The 22,605-nt window shown below is 37.8% G+C and overlaps 1 protein-coding gene across 5 annotated transcripts in view; it reads left to right on the forward strand.

Moving 5' to 3' along the window:
* Window positions 1–20,176, forward strand: part of LOC127629154 (protein NDRG3-like) — a 107,102-nt gene extending 86,926 nt beyond the window's left edge. For 2 of the 5 annotated variants that reach the window (XM_052106251.1, XM_052106253.1), the window contains 8 exons: window positions 83–148; window positions 264–315; window positions 563–608; window positions 702–739; window positions 825–876; window positions 1,393–1,410; window positions 16,488–16,526; window positions 18,952–20,176. In XM_052106251.1, coding sequence (XP_051962211.1) covers window positions 83–148; window positions 264–315; window positions 563–608; window positions 702–739; window positions 825–876; window positions 1,393–1,410; window positions 16,488–16,526; window positions 18,952–19,127 — 487 coding nt within the window. In that variant the 3' untranslated portion in view covers window positions 19,128–20,176. The remainder of the gene's footprint in view (window positions 1–82; window positions 149–263; window positions 316–562; window positions 609–701; window positions 740–824; window positions 877–1,392; window positions 1,411–16,487; window positions 16,527–18,951) is intronic. The other 3 variants (XM_052106252.1, XM_052106256.1, XM_052106254.1) reach the window with 2 other exon arrangements.
* The last annotated feature ends 2,429 nt before the right edge of the window (window positions 20,177–22,605 follow it).

A 22,605-nucleotide genomic window follows, 5' to 3' on the forward strand; every position in this document is an offset into this window, starting at 1 on the left:
CAAAGCTCTGGTCTTAGATCAGTTAATGTGGTGATTATTGACGTGTGTTGATCTTGATGAGGTTTTTGTCACCTTAAAACAGTCGGCAAGATTTGGAGATTGAGCGGCCCATCCCTGGACTTAATGAAAATACAGTCAAAACACTGAAGTAGGTTTTTTTTGGTGTTTTTATTTTAGTTGTTCTTTTTATTATTATTGTTTGGCCATTAATCAGGGTGCCGCCTTTTTATTAAGCTTTATGTCCCTCTTCTGTTGCCATGCAGGTGTCCTGCCCTGCTAATAGTTGGTGACACATCGCCAGCAGTAGAGGCTGTGGTGAGTCCCTAAATGAAAACCTCATTAGACACAAGACCATAAACACATTTTTACTTTGTACATGCAATTTTATAGCTAAAGCTTTTTAACCCCATGTTTTCCCTGCTTTTACAGTTTTGGACCTCAAGACATTTTTTGGAATGTTTTTGGGATTTCCTTCACTTAAAATCCTGGCTGTTATTTAGCTCAAACAGAATCTTTTTGAACTGATCAGTTGGGATTTTGATGAGTGGTTTTATTTTCACAGGTTGAATGCAACTCTAGGCTAAACCCAACCATGTCTACACTACTCAAGTTATGTCAACTTTATTTCCTCCTAGAAAATATTTTGCTTATTATTATTTCCGGATGAAAGAATGGATTTTTTTTGTCGTCCTCCTCTCTTTAGATGGCAGATTGTGGTGGACTTCCCCAAGTTGTCCAAGTAAGAACAACACCAATCTGCCTGTTTGATTTAATTCATAGTTTTGTCTTGCTTTATATTGAATGTGGCATTTGTCTGTTTTTAGCCGGGTAAACTTGCAGAGGCTTTCAAGTACTTTGTCCAGGGAATGGGCTACAGTGAGTATCTGTCAAATTTTGTTTTATTTATATAATTTTTTTGTCTTCTTGTAGTCCACTTTATTAAGTTTTTAACCATATTGTCTCTCATAGTTTAATTGGATATATCTTCACTATGTATGAACATTGTCTCTTGTTTGCATTATGTGTCTGAAAGCATCTTGTTGTAAAAGAGATGTCAACATCATCTCACCTCAGCCGACAGCTTCTATTCTCACAAACGCACTCTTAAGTACTATATGTCTCCAGTGTTTTAATAATGTACGTACACCACATTAAAAAATGTATGACAGCTGCAGCAGTACTATAATAAATGGCAAAGTATGGTTTCAAATGTAACTAACCCTTTAAGAGCCCTTAGTTTAGTTGTTTTGATTGTAGCTCCTTATGATAAGTGAGGTTAACCTTTCTTTACTACATAAAGTACAAGACCACGATTCATAAGTAAAACAGTACTCAGAACATTTCTTTTTCCGCTGCACTAACACATGACTTGTCTCCCGTGTGGCTGTGCAGTGATGCGTTCTTCAGCGTGTAAGTACACTAGTCTTCCTCTAAGAGCATGCTATGTGGCATGAACCCTGTGTGACAAACCTCTCTGATCTTTAGGTTTAAGGTTGTTTGAGCCAAAAAAGATCCTTGGACTGCACAATGGGTTAAACAGCATGTTTCATATTGGAAACTTTATCGCTACAATGCCTCAAGTGTGCACAAAGCTTCATTCTGTTCTGTAATATTTTAATATGGTTATGTTCAGAATGGATGTCCGTTCATTGATATAAAACTTGAATGAAGTTTTCATCTGATACTTTAAGGTGATTCAAGTAATTTCTGCACTACAAGTGGCTCTAAAGTGGTTTTCTAGTTTACTTGCTACCAAGGATCTCATTAAAAGCTCTAAATATCTGTAAAAGTTTTCATTGCATTGCCAAAATCTGGCAAATCCAATTTCTGTGATTTATTTCTTCCTCAAAGGTACTTATTGTCGTAGGCGAGTACCTTGCAAGCATGACTTTGTTTCCAGTCAAACTACTAAAATCCTGACTACTCTCTTTTTTGGAAGTTGCATAAAACCAGCCAATCAAATTGCGGCTTGCATTTTTGTGTGTCATATGTTGAAACGCTCAACAAAGTTACTCTACAGGGAAGCCTAATTTGCTTTAAAAGTTCTTTAGTGAATAGACCAGCTTAGTCACTAATTGCCAGTGGAGAAAACAGTTTATTTGCATAACTTTAGAGACTGATGCAGGTGCAGAGATGCTAATTATGCTTCCGACATAGCAAGAAAATTACAAATCACATTTCCTAACAACCCCAACTGATACTGTCAGATGTGCGTTTTTGTATGCATATGCTAATCACAGTTTTAGAGACTTTCACAACTCTGTGGAGCATTATAAATGCCTGGTTACCTGCCACCCAGAAAACAGAAGCAGTATTTTAGGCTGTGGGCCATAAAGAATAAAAGCGAAAGTTCACCCCAAAAAATACAGGGTCAGAATTTAGTTTCTTGTTCCAAACAGCCATGAATTTAAGTGTAAAATCATATTAGAAAAAGGGAAGGAACAATTTACTGATTAGAATTGTTCAAGTGTTTGAATGTAGAATTTACAAGTGAACAAGCTCATTTAAATTCTGAAGTACCTCTTTAAGCTCTTAATCTAGAGTAGAGAATGTGTGACTTTGAGGAGATGTGCGGCACAAAAGACTTACTAGCAATTAGTAATAATGCTTACCAGTATTAGTAAAAATGTTACCTTTTTTTTTTTTTTATGCTATGATTAGGTGCATATAGAGAATTTGAAGAACGTGATTGAAACGCCTCGACTCAGCCTGAAAGTGTTTGAATTTTTATATGATTAGTCATATTCCTCCTTCATAAGTCTCTAATCTTAATCCTCTGATCTGTTGACCTTTTGTTAGCGACTGGTCTGTGTTCAGACTCAAAAACGCAGCCCTATTCTCCCCTTAACAGACTACACACACTGCAAGATATTAGTGTAGTTCAGCCACTGACCTTTTTGTTTAAATTGTGATTCCAAGCCACTCTGTCAATATGGTATTTTATAAAAGGATAAAGGGTGTAAGAAATTGCACCGACAATGATTCAATCACAATTTCTTACTAAAAGATGTGAGGCATCTTTTAGCAGGGACAAAAACATTAACAGAATATTGACCATACAGGTTTGATATTCATTGGTGCAATTTTTTTATTTTGGATAAGAAACAAATGTGTAATACATTAAGGGTAATTGTTGTAATTGGAATCCACAATTACATTTTGTTATTGTTGCGTAAAACTTTTTTTTTCTTTCTAAATGTACACCTCTGCATGCATCAGCACTTGTTGACATTGAGTGTGTTTACATGCACAGACATACACTGATTATGTTTAAGTGGACAATGTGTAAGGTCATATAAATGCCTTAAATGGTTTTACTTTATTGGGGTAAGTTCTTAATGTTTTTTGCAAAAAGTATGCTTAATGTTTTTTTTTTTTTACCTTTACCCCAATTTCACATTTCATGTAAACAACTTTACTGGCATTCTTACCAGCTTATTTAATGTGTGCAAGTGTTGTGCACATGACTGTTTACATTTTGACGATGAAACCAGAAAATAACCATTATTTTATGTCTCATGTAGACGTGGTTTTCTTGCATACAGATTATTTTAATAAGCTAACTTTTTATAGTTATCAGCTTATTGTTGTGCTTGTAAATGCACTCAATGAAATGTCAAAATTGGGGAAAAAATATATACAAGTGTGTTTACCTCTTCTATTTTATAAAGTGATAGTATTGTTTAATAGATGACCTAATTATTTGTAATTTGAACAAACTCTTCATATGCAAACTTTCGGTTTAGACAGGAAAAGTACCTAACACATTTGAATATAATTTTTTGTTTTTCTGTTTGGAAATGTTTGTGAATGGAGAGTAAGTTAACAAGAAGAAACTAATATTGTTTGGTTAACTTTGTCATTGACATGTTTGTATTTTAGTTGGAGGATGTCACCGGTAATTTCCACTTGCTGTTTTCAGTCTGTGTCTTTGAAAGTTTTTGTTCTTTTTTGGGGTTGTGTGTTTTAGTTTTACAAATCAAAAACCCACGCACACAAGACACCATGTGGGGGGACTATCCCAAAAGAAGACAATTTCCCTTATAGATAAGTTCTCTCACTTTCTATGTACTTTCACATACTTTCTCACACTCTGACAATTATATTAACTGAATGAGATCAGATAATTTTCTTGGGGGTATTTACAACCCCAATTCTGAAAAGTTGGGACAGTGTGAAAAATGCTAATAAAAACAAAAATTAATGATATATAAATTATCATCACCCTTTGCTATATTGAAAGCATTACAACTACACATAATATTATATTTGATCTTTTCCTTGTTTTTGTTTTTTTAAATGTACAGTCATTTCAAATCCGATAATGTCAACACGCACATTATCACAGTTGGGACAATCAAGTGTTTACCACTGTGAAACATCACCATTTCTTCTAATAACACTTAAGCATTTGGACACTGAAGAAACAAGTTTAAGTTTAGTAAGTGGAATTTTCCCCCATTTATCCATTATGTAGGTCTTCAGCTGCACAATTGTACATTGCCGTATGGTGTGCTTGATAATGCACCACACATTCTCGGTTGGAGATGGTCAGGACTGCAGGCAGGCCAATCTAGTACCCGCACACTCTGCTGACACAACCATGCACTTGTAATCTGGCCAGTAAGTGATTTGAAGTTGTCCTGCTGAAAAATTCTGGGACGTACCTGGAAAAGACGTGTTGGATGGCAGTATATGCTGTTCCAAAATGTATACATATCTGTCTGCATTCATGGTGTTTTCACAGATGTGTGAATTACCCATGCCATGGGCACTGACAATCCCCCCGGCCCATACGGACACTGGCTCTTTGGACCTGATTCTGATAACAGCTTGGATGGTCCTTCTCTTTGGCCCGGAGAACAAAACGGCTGTTTTTTTTTAATTGACTCTTTGGACCAAAAATCAAAGTTCCACTAATCTACTTTCCATCTAAGATGAGACCGAGCCCAGAGAAGTCAGCAGTGCTTCTGGACAGTGTTGATGTAGGGCTGGGGTCTCAAACTCAACTTACCTGGGGGCCGGTGGAGGTAGAGTCTGGGTCAGGCTGGGCCGCATCAAGTATTCCAAAAAAGGAGCACAACTGATCCAATCCTCTCAATCTTTATTATTAACGTTTCTTCTGAACTGTTCCTCTGAATTTGAACATTGCTTTCTGAACATGAATGGTTCTTCATGAGCTGTCCTTCTGAACATGAACGGTTCTTCAGAACATAGGCTTCTCTTGCCTACTCCTTGCTGCCAGAGACCTGGCAGCGCTTCCTCTCACACAGCTGAGACACATTTGACTTGAGGGAGGAAACAGTTGAAACCCTCAGTGTGGCTTGAAGATGCTCATCAGTAAGTCTGGACCTGTACTTTGACTTATTGAAGTTTATGGTGGAGAATAGCTTTTCACATAGATATGTGCTCCCAAAAAGGCACATGGTCCGCTTGAACATTCTGGAGAGCTCAGGGAAGGTGGGTGGCAATTCTCTCAAAAAATGTCCAAGCTTGTCTGCGTTTCCACTCACCTCCCTGAACTTGGCTTTGAGTTCAGAATTGCACTGCAGGTCAATGAGCTCCATTTGAAGTACAGGAGGACTATCTTGCACATCGAAGGAGAAGGGGTCAGCAAAAATTTGAAAAGTGTCTCTGTGTGTCTTGAAGTCTGCAAACCTGCGATCAAATTCCTCCTGTAGCTTCATAATGGCATCAGCATACTTCTCACCACTGAATGGTGTGCCCACATCCACAAGTGCCTTGCATGCTGGAAAATGGCAGAGGTTTGTCTGAGAGAGCTGGGCTTTCCATTACACAAGTTTTGAGGAGAATGCCCTCACATTGTCATAGACAGCACTGACAAGCTGCCCCTGGCCTTGTAACTTCTTGTTCAGTACATTCAGCTCCTGTGTGGAAAAGGAAAGCCATCCCATCCTTCTCCATGAAGGCTTTCACTTCTGCTCTCAACTCAAAAAACCTCTTCAAGACGTTTCCCCTACTGAGCCAACGTACCTCTGTGAATTAGAGCACATCCTCATATTCTGACTCTATTTCCTCCAAAAAGGTGCGGAAATGCCGGTGCTTTAATCCCCTAGTTCTGATTTGATTGATGCATTTCACAACAACAGACATCACATTGTCAAACCTCAGGCATTTGCCGCAAAGAGCCTGCTGATGGATAATGCAGTGCAGAGCAATGTCCTCCTCCACATTCTCCTCTTCCAGTTTCCTTTGAACAAGTGCTACCAGTCCTTTTTTCCTTCCTGTCATTGATGGCGCACCGTCGGTCATTATTCCAGTAAACCTCTTCCATGGCAAACCTGCATCCTCAATAGCACCACACAGCTGGCGGAATATTTCCTGAGCGGTGGTCTGACCATGCATTGAAATCACAGCGAGCAACTCATCGATCACTTCAAAATTGTCGTCAACACCACGGACAACACTGACACCGCGCAGCTCGCAATATATGTTCGTGCTCTCATCAAGAACGACTGAGTATGCGCAAAAACGTTTGGCTTTCTCACGCAGCTGATCATAAATGATTTCTGAAAGGTCAGAAATGTGCTCTGCCACTGTGTTAGCTGATAGGCTGATGTTGCTAAACTGACCCTTCTTTTCTGGACAGACTTTACTTGCAGCTAGTAACATGCACTTTTTGATGAACTCGCCTTCCTTGAACGGCTTACCGGCCTTCGCAATCATCTCACTCACCACGTAGCTAGCTTCGACGGCTGCTTCATTCTCTTTCTTTGCTTTCTTGAATAAATCTTGTTGCCTCATTAGACATTTTTTAAGATTAGCGACCCGGTTCTTTCTCTCATCTCCATGGTATTTTGTATACTCCTCAGCATGTCTAGTTGAGTAATGACGTCGGATGTTATATTCCTTGTACACCGCAACTTTCTCTGTGCATATGAGACACGTAGGGGTTCCCCTGTGCTCGACAAAAAAATATTCCGTCTCCCACTTTTCCTGAAATTGCCTGTGCTCTTCGCCAACCTTTCTCTTCACGGCACGTTTTGAGAGAGACATGACTGGAACTGGGTGATGGCATATATTTTCTGTCCACTTCTGACTAATGTGGATTGTGGATACTTCCCCAGTATGTTTGTACTTCGCGGTGGTCTATGACAACTATTGACAACAAACCCGCCATAAGCTGTCACAAGACTATCTATGGTAGCCCATAAGGGATATAAAAAATAAAATAAAAACGCGGCACACGCAACGACGGGCCGCACTAACATTAAACTTTAATATCAAGTAGGGGGCCACAAAATATCAAACCGCGGGCCGCGAGTTTGAGACCACTGATGTAGGGCTTCTGCTTTGCATAGTAAAGTCTTAACTTGCATCTGTGGATGCAGCGGCGAATGGTGTTGACTAACAAAGGTTTACAAAAGTTATCCCAAGACCATGTTCATGATATCATTACAGATGAATGATGTTTTTTAAGACAGTGACGTCTGAGGGATCAGAGAATCCCATATATTCAGAATGGTTTTCGTCTGGTCCTTTACGCATTGAGATTTGACCATATTCTTTGAATCTTTTAAGTTTATTGTGCACTTTATAGGGTAAAATGCCCCAAATCCTTCCAATTTATCTTTCCAATTCTGGAATATTTTCTGAAGCATCTGAAGGCTCCTTATACAGTATACAATTTCCATCTTAACTTTCTTGAAGCATGTTGCAATAATCTGATTTGAAATTATTTCAAAAACACATTCAGGTAGGAGGAAGGTCACGTGACCCGGAGCAGGATGGACGCTTGAGACTTCGCTCCTTGCTAAACCACGGATTATATTCCCCTTTTTTCCAAAACAAACGTCATTTCATCAGTTATCTTTAATGTCAAGTATGCCTAAACCTTCCCGTGACAAAGATTTTCCTATATTTTCAACACCCGACCCGTCTATCGGGAAGAAGAAAGCGAAGACTCGACCTACCGCATGCTCGACAACTGAGGATCAACATGGTGAAACTAGCCTCACGGCTATCGGCACGGCAACTACGGATCGGATTTTGATGGAAATCCGATCCGTAGCCTCACGCGTCAATAACATGGATGAATCTGTTGAATCCCGTTTGGACACGATAGACAGTACTTTGGGCGACATAAAAACATCCATCGCATCGGTCGAGCTCTCTCTCTCCAATTTGTCCGACCGGGCAACAGATCTGGAAGGGCGAATGGATGAAGCAGAGACTCGGATCTCTACTGCGGAGGATAGTTGCGACAACCATGGTGCTCAAATAACAGCTATGCAAAAGATAGTTGATACACTACAGCTGAAGGTTGATGACCTAGAGAACCGTGGGCGTCAGAAAAATAAAAAATGGTTAATCTCCCGGAAAAAGCTGAGGGTTCCAATTCGCTTGCGGTCTTTCTCCAAACGACTATCCCAACTTTGGTTGGCCTACCTGCGGACTTTCCTTCTCTGGAGATTGAACGTGCCCACCGTGCTCTGGTCCCTAGCCCGGACGCGAGCAAGCCGCCAAGAAGTATCCTCATGCGATTTCTCCGATGCTCTCAGAAAGAAGCGGTTCTCAGGGCAGCTTTGAAGAAGCATGACATCCTCTACAATGGATCCAGAATAAGGTTTTACTCCGACCTTTCAGCGGAGGTTCTGAACGAACGGAGTTTGATTCTGTGGGGAAGCTGATGGCCCGTCGTAATATGTATCGCGGCTTCGCTTATCCAGCGCGGCTCCGTTGTCTTTACAATGGGCAAATTCGTCTTTTTGATACCCCTGAATTGGCCACCGCCTTCCTGGAAACTCTTACTTGAGATATTTCACTCTCGTTTTCTTTTTCTTTCTTGTTTGTTCTCTGTTGTTGAGAGGATTACAGGAATATTGTTTTGATCTAGTGAGTCCTTGTTATTATCTTCTACTTCCTTTTGACTATATTTATCAGAGCTAGCCTTATTGAAGAGGTACATACGGCAAGGTTTGATTTGATTTGAAACATAGTTCCCTGTTTGTAATATAGCTCTCATTTTACTCCTATGTGACTTTTTTTTTTTTTTTTTCTCTCTGTTGGGTTTTTATGTTTTTATTCATCTCGTGGTTTGGCCGCTGTTCTTGACGTCCGAACTGTTATAGTGGTCTTTGAATTGAGTTTGGATTTGTATTTGATTATTATTACTGACTTCATTTTGGAGGATGTTACTCTGTCGTTTGGGGACAGAGTTGGGGTGGGTGTGCGCTGCAAGCTGGTTTTCGTTGTTTTATCTGTCTGTTGTAAGTCAACTCTCTGCCGTCTTATTATGCCAAACATTCTCGTTTTATCTACGCGATTAATTCGCAACCTTTATGGCTGGTTCACTTAAACTTGTAACTTGGAATGTTCAAGGGATTGGGCATGTCATTAAGAGGAAATTTTTTTTTAACTTACTTGAAAAAACAAAAACCCGACATAGTACTGCTTCAGGAAACAAAACTATCCGATGTTGAGCATTCGAAGCTGGGAAGAGACTGGGTGGGTCAAGTCTACTTTTCCTCTTACTCACAGAACAAAAGAGGGGTAGCCATTCTTTTTAATAAAAATATACCTTTTATTTTAGAACATGAGGAAACAGATCCTGAAGGGAAATTTATTATGATCACGGGTTCCATCCTCGATCAACATAAACTATTCTCAACGTTTATGCTCCAAATGTAGATTCCCCCAACTTTATATCTCAGATGATCTTACTATTCACTTACCATTGCAAAGGCTTAGGTTTCCTAGCAGGAGACTTTAATTGTATAATGAATGCTTCTCTAGATAAATCTTCATCTGCAAATGTTTCAAACCCTAAATCATCTAAGGTGCTCAACAATTTATGTTCAGATTCTGGCTTAATAGACGTATGGCGTCCATTAAATCCTAAAGTGAAAGATTATACAGTCTATTCTCACCCTCACAATTCATATTCCAGGCTTGATTATTTCTTTCTTCCTAAACAATTTTTGCATGCCGTTCAGTCTTGTCATATTGACTCTATCGCCCTATCAGATCATGCAGCAGTACGCTTGCAGATTGACCCTGCATTTAGCATTCCTAGAACCTCAAATTGTAGGTTTAATACATCTCTTTTAAACAATGATCCTTTCTCATCTTTTGTCTCAGATAGTTTGTCTCAGTTTTGGCTGGACAACAGTAATTCTCCTGCGTCTTCTGCCATGATTTGGGATGCGGCCAAGGCCACTTTATGCGGTCACCTTATTTCTTATACCTCCCATCTAAAAAGAGTCAAAGACAGTAATAGAAAAAGTCTTGAAAATGAGGTAACCAGACTGGAACGAATACGTAAGCAATTTCCTACTGTTTCGAACTTAAAAGTTTTGACGAATGCAAGAATTAAGCTTAATATGGATCGTACCTCTCATATTCAGAAGCTTCTGCTCTTCACTAAACAAAAATACTATGAATTTGGCAATAAATCTAGTAGGTTACTAGCATACCAACTAAAAAATCAAAACAATAACCGGTCAATTAATATGATACGAAATATAAATGGTGTCCCTTCGAGAGACCCTTTAACCATAAACAGCACTTTCAAGGAATTCTATAAATCCCTATATAGTTCTGAATCAAAAGCGACAGATTCTGACATTGTTGCCTTTTTAAGTAAAGTCACATTACCGTTATGCTCCGAGGAAGACCGTCTTAACTTAAACGCCCCGTTTTCAGTAGAGGAGGTTTGGACAGCAATTCAATCTATGCCGAACGGGAAATGTCCCGGTCCAGATGGCTTCCCTTTGGAATTTTAAAAACAATTCTGGCCCAATATACATCCGATTCTCATGCCTGTGTTCAATGATATCTGGAAAGGTGAAGTCCCCCCTTCGTGGAGACATGCTTCAATTTAGCCTTTTACTTCTAAAAAAAGATAAAAATCCTCTAGATTGCTCATCTTATAGGCCCATTAGCCTTCTTAATGTGGACTAGAAAATATTAGCAAAAGTTCTGGCCCACAGACTAGAATCTATTCTTCCCAAGGTGATAAATCCTGACCAAGCAGGATTTGTGAAATCCAGACATGGTTCAGATAATGTACACCACACTCTTAATGCTATACGTTATTTTCGCACCCAAAAAAAGACATCAATGATATTATCCTTGGATGCCGAAAAGGCTTTTGATCACGTGGAGTGGCCTTTCCTGTTTTTGGTTTTGGAAAAATTCGGACTAGGCTCCAATTTTACTAATGTTATTAAGCTTCTTTATTCAGACTCTATTGCCTCTGTCAACACAAACGGCTTGATGTCCGAAGGTTTTCCAGTGCGAAGAGGTTGCAGACAGGGATGCCCTTTATCACCCTTATTGTTTACGTTATTCATTGAACCCTTGGCAGAATCTATCAGGACCAGTCCCGATATATCCGGAATTGTAATCAGAGGGAAAAAACACATCATCTCTCTGTATGCAGATTACGTTCTTTTATATTTAGGGAATTTACGGACTTCTGCTTCTGCAGTTCTGGATTCCTTGGCTTCGTTCAGTTCAGTGTCGGGCTATAGAGTCAATATCGAAAAGTCTATTTCTATGTCTTTTAATTACTCCGATAAATCCCCGATACAATTTCCTTTTGATGTTTCTAAAAAAGGCATTAAATATTTGGGCATTTTCCTCACCCCTGACTTGAATAATTTATTTGAAACAAATTATTCTCCTTTAATTCAAAAAGTTAAAAAAGATTTAGAAAGGTGGACACCTTTACCAATTTCCCTTCTTGGGAGAGTTAACGTTATTAAGATGAACGTACTTCCTCATTTAAACTATCTCTTTCAGAATCTCCCATGCTACTTAGCTTCCTCGCTCTTTAAATCCTTGAATTCTGTCATATCTCGATATATTTGGAGCAATAAGCAACAGAGAGTTGGTTTTTCTAAACTTTGTAAACCAAGGGACCTCGGGGGTCTCTCCTTACCCAATTTCTAGCTTTATTACTGGGCTGCTCACATCAAAATTATAACAAGCTGGGTTATGAATAGGCAGGACGCCCTATGGATTGACTTTTTGTCATCCAAGAAGTTTAGACTCTCTGTGCTTTATTAACAGTACAACTCAGATAAGCTCTCTCACTGATAATGTGATGGTCTATAACACATTACTGGTTTGGAAGGACGTGAAAAAACATCTGAATATCCCTCCAAATATATCCATTCACTCCCCTTTGGCTTTGAACCCGGACTTTCCCATTCAGATAAGGAGCATTGGGTTGCTGGACTGGAGTTTTAGAGGTTTGTCTGACTTCTCAGGAATGTTTACCTCTGAAACCTTGAGATCATTTGCACAAATTAGAACAGAGTTTGGTATACCCTCCCAAGACTTTTTTAAAATGTCTTCAAATCCGGCACTTTATAGAGTCTCTTATAAAGCTAAACAAATTTCGATTCAAATTATCAGAATTGGAAGAAACCATATTGTCAGTTAATTCATTCAAAGGGCTTATTTCCAAATTCTATACCTTACTAGCTTACTCTGATTCCTCTGTTTACGATTCTTTGAAACCACTGTGGGAACGGGACCTAGGAGTTATGTTTAACTCCGAAGACTGGACCAGGATTTGTGATGGTATTTTTCCAAAATGCACCTCGATTTCCATACATGAACTAAATTTTAAATTCTTTCACAGAATTTATTTTACACCTGTCCGTCTGCATAAAATGTTCCCAGATTGTTCCGACCTCCGTTTTAAATGCAGGACTTGTAAGGGCACATTTTTTTCATGTGTTTTGGCCATGTGTTCATATCCAACCATTTTGGAAAGGGGTTCACTCTGCAATTCAGGAGATAGGAAAACGTTTTATTTTATCTCCCTCACTTTTTCTGCTGAATGACTTTCGTAAAGACCTGCTTGACTCAGGCTTCAATCCTCTGTTTACAACCCTTATATTCCTGGCTAAGAAATGTATACTATTAAAATGGTCTACACCTCAGGTCCCTACTATTTCTATGTGGATTTATCAACTGTCAGCCTTTCTTCCTTTGGAGAAACTAACCTATGACCTCAACCACAAACAGGACAAATTTACGAGTCTTTGGGATCCTCTCCAATCCTTTCTATACAAATTTTCAAATTTTTATTTTGAGAAGGTTTTGGCTTCTCTTGTTTTGACTTGCGTTTTTTGTAAACGGACACATTTGTACAATGTACATTTTATCGAACTTGCAGTGCCTGGGGTTTGTTTGTTGGCTTGTTTGCCTGTATGTCTTTGTTTTTGATGTTGTTATTATTATTTGAAAATCTTTAATTAAAAAAAGAAAAAAAAGTATAGACACAAGACAAACAATATGCGTGTTAACATGATTTTACTGTCATTAAATCACTTACCACATCTGTGTAAAGTTATAGAAAATTCTACAACTTTATTACTATGATGATGTAATGTCAACAAACCCTAAAACGACTGTAAAAATCACAAATTAAATTAAGTTTAATCTGAAAAGAAAAAAACACATTCAGGTAAAACATCATATAATGTTTAGTTGTGGTGTTTTCAATATAGCAAAGTGTGAAATATGATTTACAAATCACCTTTTGTTTTTATTAGCATTTTTCATACTGTCCCAACTTTTTCAGAATTGGGCTTTTATAAGATTTCCAAAACCTTGTGAGCTAACTGCAGCCTATAAGGTTCAATAAGTTAAGCTCAATCAACAGCATTTGTGGCATAATATTGATTACCACAAAAATGTATTTAGTCTTGTACCTCCTCTTTTTTTGTTTTTTTAAAGCAAAATTACAATGAGGCACTTACAATGGACGTGAATGAGGTCAATCCGTTAACAGTAAAATGCTTACTGTTTCAAAGCCACAAGATGCAATCAGTATGCGTGGTAACATAATTTTAGTGTGGTAAAATCACTTCCTAAACTTTTCTATGTAAAGTTCTAGACAATTTTACAATTTTGTTGCCGTGATGGAGCAATAAACCATAAACCCTAAAACCTCAAAACGACTTTAAAAAATAAATAATTTATGTTAACAACTTTACAGCTCAAATAATACACACATTTTAACAGAAGAATTAATGTTATTGATTTGATAAAATTATAAACTTAACATTTCTGCCTTTCATCCCCTTCTAAACATTGTCTCCATTCACTTCCATTGTAAGTGGCTCACTGTAACCTCCATTTTGGGTTTTTTAAAGAAAGAAGGAATGAGTCGAAATACATTTTTGTGGTAATCAATATTATGCCACAATTGGTGTGGATTGAGCTTAACTTGGGCTCACTAGGGCTGGGCAGCATGGCGATATATATCGTAGTGATGATATAAAGTGTCAGTTGGTAGAGATTTTACTTTGTTGTGTATATCGCAATTTAGATTATCCATGTGCGTGTCCTGTCTGTATCTATAAATTGGCAGGGCTTCACGTGAGACTGAGAGCCACAACATTAAAACCACCTGCCTAATATCATATAGGTCCCCCTTATGCCACCAAAATTGCTTTGATCCATCAAGGCATGGACTCCGCAAGACCTCTGAAGGTGTCCTGTGGGATCTGGCACCAACACGTTAGCAGCAGATCCTTTAAGTCCTGTAAGTTACATATATAATTTAGAGATGTGGCCGGGGTCAGATAAAATGGGTATTTTGCGCGCATTTTACCATCATTATTTGTAGGGTAATTTGCACACATGCTAAATTTAGGAGGGAATTTAGGGTCTCAAAATATGTGTGCTATGGACTAGATTAAGCAGTCTTTGTTGTACCTTATTAGGTAATGAAATGTATAAGGGAATTAGTCACGTTCGGCAACCATTATAAATTAGATAAATAACAAATAACTAGATTATTTGTCTTTAATAGACTCTCCAACATTGAAATCGTAATACAATGTCTAGTTGTATCAGCTCACAATTTCTACTGTAAGGAATTAGCTTTAATAAGTGAATTATGATTAATTCACTTATTGGAGTGATATTATTCTCATAGCTTATTGAAAATATCACATGTATTTAGGTACATCTTTGAAGCCAAATCTTTTAGAAACAGTGATGAGATTATTCATCATAATATACCACAGTCAAATCGTCTTTGAACACAGACAAACTTTATTACTAATCTAAACATAAATCTAATCTAACACATATATACATAAGACAGGTTGGTGAGTAGTGACAGAATGTGAAATAAATGATCAATACAGTGAAGATGAACTCTACGGAGTCTATCGACAATACCTTAAGAACCATTTCATCCTCCTTTGAGTCTACATCGATTTGCTATCGGATTACCAAAAATATTTCATCAATTCACTAGCACTTTGAGGACAATAATGGAGGTGTTACTTGTGTGTCCTAGCATCCTTTATATTGCTCGGTTCTTGGTCGAAAGTTCGTTCCGTCGATGTTTTGATCCCTGTATGGTCGAAGTATATTGTCTGTATGAATGATGTTAGCTGTGAAGTGAGGCCTTCTCACTCCTCCTCGGGTTGTCGAGTTCCCTTGGATCTCACATGGGAGGAAGAGTGTTCAGAGAGCAACCGAAGAGCAAGATGAAGAGAGGGCTAGAGAGACGCAAGAGGACGAAGAGTCAAGAGATCGACTTCTTCCTGTTTGGAACTATTTGAACTAAGATTGGCTGCATCCCCCAAAGGTGTCCTGCGCCAATCAGAAGTGACTTTTCAGAGTCACATTGTCAACTGGACTGTCTTTTCTGACAGTTGAGCTATGGTCCTTTGTTTCAGACTTTTAAACATTTCCCGTTTAAAAATAGTGCATATTTAATCATGAACTTTTCTATCTTGAGAATGGTACAAGAGACATGGTATTCATACATGATATTCATTGTCATCGGATTTTTCTTCATACACAAACAAATGTTTACATACAAAACATGACATGTTTTTATGGATGTTATATGTGTAGGTAATAAAACGTGAAAATCTCTGGTTAAAAAAATCATATTGGTTTTACACATCATTGCATTTTATCAAGTTAAACATTATATTATAACCTTATATTCCCAAAGTACTCTATGTCCTCATGGTGGCATAGTGACTCGCCTGCATGCGGAGGACGAATCTCAGTTGCCTCCGCGTCTGATTTGGTTGCTTAGGAGACCTGGTTGGAGTCACACAGCATGCCCTGGTATTCGAACTCGCAAACTCCAGGGGTGGTAGTTAGCGTCTTTACTAGCTGAGCTACCCATGCCCCCCATGGAAATACCTTATTAAATAATCAAATATATCCAAAAGGGAATCGTACCCATTAAAAAAAAATGGTTCCTCTGGCCCCTGGCTGCAGCATAATTTGCATTTTGAGTATTTCTCAGCACTAGATATTAAGGCTATTCGCATCACACGGTCTAACTTCCCCTGCCTTCCTTGCATTTTCTCCTTTTAGCTTCTGCTTTATCTACCTTTCCTATTCTCTATCCTCCCTCTTCCAGAAAGTACTACCAAATAACCTCTCTTTCCTCTGTCCCTTCTTTATCTTCCTCCTTTTGCTTTCCCTCTTCTCTCTTCCTCCTTGACCCCTACGCCCAATGCCACCAGTCCCTCATGTTCTGCTCAGCCATCTGAACAGCGAATCAGGTACCAGGAGATCAGCCAGCACCTTTTGCTGCGCCTAAGCCCGTCATCTCAACCTACCATGCTTCCTGTCTTCACTGTCCATTCCAAGTCCCTCCTGTCACAATCACATGCATTCAAATATCTTTTTGTCTCTGCATCATGGTGTGTAAAGCATGGTATGGACACATGTCCGTTTGTTGTCTATGTTTGTATTTGATTATATGCTGTTAAAGGGAGTACCTGTTCATGCACACTGTCGTCTTCACTTTATCAACAAGTGTTTTATTACTTTATTCTTTTCTGATTCACATTGAAACATGACTTTATTCTGCATGACACATTTTTACATTGTCTGCATATTCTCTATTCATTTTGCTGCAATGGTAAAAATGAATTTGAGCTTGATCCCAACCCGAGGATTCTCTTTCGTTCATGGGAGAATAATGACTGCAGTGTCCAAACAGGGTGGTTCTGTGATCAGGATATAGACATTTAGACTGTTCTTATGGTGCAGAGTTGAATCCCAATTTGCAGAATATCCATCCTATATATTTAGCGAAACTATAATGAGTGCCTCTCAATTCACAGTGCATTGAAAATAGTATGTCAAAGATGTTTGGATGGTATACTTTTGATATACACCCATTCTTGTTTTTTTTTAAACTAATGTGGCGACAGATTGGTTTGCTACATTTTCTGGTGCCGTACCAAGACACACTTTAATGACATTGTATTATATCCCAGTTCTGGTGCACTGTACTGTCTGGTGCAATACTTTTCACACTTCATTTGTGTTCTCACTGACTGCAAATATATCACTGGACCTCATTGTACTGTTGGTTGTTAGTAGGCATTCAGAATCAGCTACTATATTCAACTTTATTGGGGGGTGGATCTCTTGAGCTTCACCGTGTACACGTCCATTGGTTGTTCCTGCCCCTCGTCTTTGTTCATTTACATCAAATTAAATTCTGCTCAACTTTGTTACTGTCTCTGCCAATCACGTAGCCTCAAATCGACAACTTGCATTGAAAATAAATGACTTTCGGTCGATTTGTCATTACAAATCTCTGTCAGTGTATATACATCACATTAGAAGTGTGCTAATTGGGATTCAGAATAATATTCTCATTAAAGGTGCACTAAGTGATTATTGTTATTTATTTTTTTTTGCGATTGCTTTGGTGATTGTTATTGAAACATTAAAACAAAATAAAAAATTAGCAATATTTAAAAAAAGATATTTAAATGATGTACATGAGATGAAATCTTCAGCTGCTTTATTCTACATATGGTGCTGGGTAATTTATTCATCTGTTGGATATATGAATTATAGATATCTCTAATATTCACTATAAATCACTTATTCCTAATATCAGCATAAGAAAATCTAATAGTGAAAGTGCTCATTTTTATGTAGTTGCATTGAAATTATGTAATTGTGTGAAAATAAATCCCTGAACAGACAACCTCTGAAATCCACGGAGTTCTGTTGCTGTTTCTTTTGTAAATAATGAATGTCTGACTGCTCATTATGCATCTTATTACAAGACTACTTGCCAAAAAATAAATAAATGCACATGAAACATTGATTTAAATTGAAATTATTTTATTAGCTTACTTGAAGAGATTGCATGGTAATCCGAGAAGCAAGAAAGATGACTCACACATTTGCAATAGCTGGATGAGCGGTCTGATGAGGATGTGCGGTTGTTACTCAGAGATATCAGACCGCTAGATGGTGCCATTGATCAATCAAAATGTAGTATTCCAGAGAGACCTGTAAAAATGTCTGATATCAAAAATGTTGCATTTTCACTAGTTCCAATGCTGACATTGCTGATAGAAGTAGCATTTTAACTTTTTGAATTCAGTCATTCAGATCCTGCACACGATTAAAAGTCTAAAGGGATCGCGATAGTGCTGCAATGTTGATCACATGACCAGTAAAATATCTTGATATAATAAATATCTTGTGTGATTTATCTTGATAATCTCCTATAATTGGATTCTTTCACTTGCAGACATAAATTAACAGCGATGGCTGACAGCGAAAAGCGCATTTCTACAACGCCGTTGGTAACTAAGAACTTTTGGTATTGTGATAACTAGTGTATGTAATATAAATTAAAAATGACCTAGTGCACCTTTTCAGAATCTCAAAACTTTATCGGTCCATATTATCAATCCAGTATTAGTTGAGTTGTCATCAGTGTGCAGGAGTCCACTCACTGTAAGGAGACTCATTATTCTCTCCTTCCTGGACCTCCATATGTTTGGATCTGAATGCTGAGAGTGCAAAACTGACTTTGTTGTGAACCACATACCCCTCACTCGGGATCGTCCCTCTAGTCATGCCTACAAGAAGTTACGTTAAGTTAGAAGCAGCTTCAGAAGTCCATCCATGTTTTCACCCCTTTCAATTTTTATTTTCTCTCTGTCTCAGTGCCCACTGCTAGTATGACCCGGTTGGTGCGGTCTCGCACCCACTCTGCTTCCAGTATGGGCTCAGGAGACGGCTCTCGCAGCCGGGCACATACCAGCTCACAGATGGAGGGAGCCACTGGCAGCTCCATCCAGGACAACCAGACCAGACCACAAACCATGGAGGTCTCCTGCTAAAGCATCCAGAATCATGCCACCATCTCTCCAACTGGGATCGTTCTAATGAAGGGATGCAATGTTTGACTTGTAATCCATGTATTTAAAATATTATTGTACTTCTCCACTGCATGGACTTGCACTAACATTTTGCTGTTTTTTTTTTTACCTTAATCTTTATTAGCTTACTATATTTCTCCATTCTTTTATATTTGTGTTGTCCTTTGGAGAAAGAGGTTAGTTTGCAGTCTCTCTATGCTTCTCATGTATATAGTTTGCTGAAGGCTGTTGTATACTGAACATTATTTCAAGGGTTTTCTCGCCTGTAGAGAGTCTTTCCCTCTCTCACTCTCAAAGGTCTTCCTCGTCATCTATTGTTCTTTTTGTTCTTCATTTTCTGAACTGATTTCTTTGTTTTGTGGGTTTCTCTATTGTCATTTGGCAGTTGTTAATGAGTTCATTTAAATGTATGGCTCTGCCATTATAGAGTTTCTAGAACAAGAGCTATTGACTGGCATGTTCCCATTTAAAGTGTGGCGTAGGAATTTACAGTATATTAGTTTGGTTTATGTTTAGAGTTTTCTTGAAAATGTTTTACAAATCAGTTTGTTTAATTTTGATCAGTCTGGAGAGCTGTATTAAGTTTTATATCAGAAGTCTCTTTCTAGCAAAATGGTTGCACTTAAGTCCACTTAAAATGCAACTCACCATCTGTGTTAGGCAATTACAGATATTAGCTACTCCAGAACAAGCAGATATGCCAGTAACTGTAACCAAGATCGGTAGCTCAAAGACCATCATTCAGAGAACACATATATACCATAGAGAGCAAAGGGTGTCTTTCAGATATAACATTCCCTCTACAATGTGGATATCCTGATAACCTCAAGTTTTATTGTCATTGGTCTATATTCTTATTTTGCTGGGTGGCAGTTCTGTTGATTGCTGATTTGTAATGCTGATTTGAGTGAGTTTGTAATGTGTTGTGCTTTGTCCTCCAAGCATTTAGGGGGCGTTGTACTGCATACTGTCTGCTGATTATTATACATATATTGAAATAAAGTAGTTGTACATAAAATTTGTTTGTCTTTGTTTGTTGATGGTCACAAAAACAGGGTGCATGTTAGACACATAAACTAAATCGAGCAGGACGAACAGAATTTGATAATTTTCTATGATAACATACTGTAATTTTCAAAGCTTGCTCCACTGTCCTTAAAAGGTGATTTATTAACACTTATCAGCAAAAATGACTATCATCAGTAGATCAATTGATTTCTTTCATTAGAAACCCAAATTCACAAGACTGCCCACATTTAGGTGTCTTTTCTTTTTTTTTTTTTTTTTTTCCTGAACATTTCAGAATTATCCTAACAGTTTGAGCTGCTGGATGCATTTCTGCTCCGATAGTATGACATAGGATGATATACAGGATCCTAAAATTCTAAACCATAGTTTTCCATGAATATAAACTACTGCCGTTCAGCCTTCGTTGACGGCACCCAGCTACAACTCTCTTTTAAACACTCCCCTGTTGAGCTAACAAACAGATGGACACATCCCCAAACTCACACCGTTGGTTGAGCCAATTAGTATGCATTACATGCACATTCTTACACCTATATTCTCAAGCCGACTTTGTGCCTTAAAGGGCTTTCCTTAATTGGGTTGACCTAAACGGTTTAAGAATAACCCGATGGACAGATGTCCATTTTTACCCAATACACTGATTTTGCTTTGATTGTAATCACTTTTATGGGCATTCTTAATGGTTTATGCAATGTGCAAAAGTGCTGTGCCAGAGAATAAAGGCCCGTTCACACCAAGTCAGTTTTTTCAGTACGCATGTTCATTCCGAACTAGCTTTTGTATGTGTCAATGCAGTCCTATTTTGTTATGCACATCGGGTCCGACAAATCATCCGCAGGTTTTTTATGGAGAGTTTTCATTATATATATATATATATATATATATATATATATATATATATATATATATATATATAACATTTTTGTGTTCGGACTGCGATGAAAACTGACTGACCAATGAGGTAAGCGCTTTTTGTCAGTCGCTGCAGATGCTCAATCCAGCGTGTTGGTGGCGCTAATCAACTGGCAAACACTGGCATGCAGCTGATACCTACGCCTGAAAATGATATAATAAAAAATAGTTGCAGTTAATGAACCCTTTGTACTGCAAACATAAACACATTCTGTTTTTAAAAGTATGCTTATGGTGTTTTGTCTTAATGTACATTATTTTATTTTTAAATCAATGTATCTGTTTTATTCTCATGCATTAAAAATAGCAGCGAGGTTTTGCAATTAATTTGCTTTGAGGTTGTAGAAAATCCCAGAAAAAGACACTTTACATACAATATTTTACTGTAGACAAACGATTTGCAAAATCACACTGACATTTTTATTGCACACGTAATATAAAAAAAAGTATTGAAATAATTTGAATAAAGAAAAGAGCCATGGAATTTTATATTATTTTAATATTAGTCATCATATTTCATAATATGCCTGTTATTCTTTCTGTACATTATTTCACGTATATTTATATCACTATATATAGTGTTATATTATCCAGACATAAAAAGAAAAATTGACTTCAGGTGTCTGTCTAAGCAAAAATATATTTGCAAACATATTTAGTACTACCTTGAAGAAGCTATTTGACGACATATACTTTCATAAATTCCAAAAGACTAAAATAGTAACTGAATTTAAACAAATGATCCTGTTCTAAAGTTTACAATCCGTTGGTTCTCATAGGATTAGTTCACCCAAAAATGAAAATTCAGTCATTGTTTACTCACCCCTGTGTTGTTATATCCCCTGTTGACTTTCTCCCTTTTTTTTTTTCAACACAAAGAGATAAATTGTGAAACAATGTTGTGCTCAGTGATGTCATACAATGGCTGTTTAAGCACTTCAAGCTTTAAAAGGACACAAAAGTATAATTCAGAAGTCTGATAAATTATTGTATGAGACTCATGTCTTGTTCTGAAGGATTATGGTAAGGTTTGGTCAGAAACAAACCTGAAATCTGATGTTTTATTAAATTAAACTCTTGACCGACCATTGCTCTCCTCATGAGACAGACTTAACACAAGCTTTACAGCTCCTGGCACAAGAGCAAACCCTTTAATATGGTGTGTATCTTTCTCGATGATTCATTTTTGTAATAATTGTTCATGAGTCCCTGCTTGTCCTGAGCTGTGAATCTGCCCACTTAAGAAAAATACTGTACATTCTTTGGTTTCTCTGCATCTTGGTTCTTCCCTACAGTGGATGTATGATATAAACAGCTTTTGACACTTAGGACAATTGATGGCTCATACAGAAGAACCAAGGGTGTGTAAACTTTTGAACAGAAATTTTGTCAAATGTAGCTTTGAGGGGAAGTATTACATAAAATATATAATCTTTTATCTCTTATATTTGCATACATTCTGAAAGGGGTGTGAAAACGTATAGGCCTAAAACAAAAG

The sequence above is a fragment of the Xyrauchen texanus genome, chromosome 35 (assembly GCF_025860055.1).
Source record: "Xyrauchen texanus isolate HMW12.3.18 chromosome 35, RBS_HiC_50CHRs, whole genome shotgun sequence".
NCBI classification, from domain to species: domain Eukaryota; kingdom Metazoa; phylum Chordata; class Actinopteri; order Cypriniformes; family Catostomidae; genus Xyrauchen; species Xyrauchen texanus.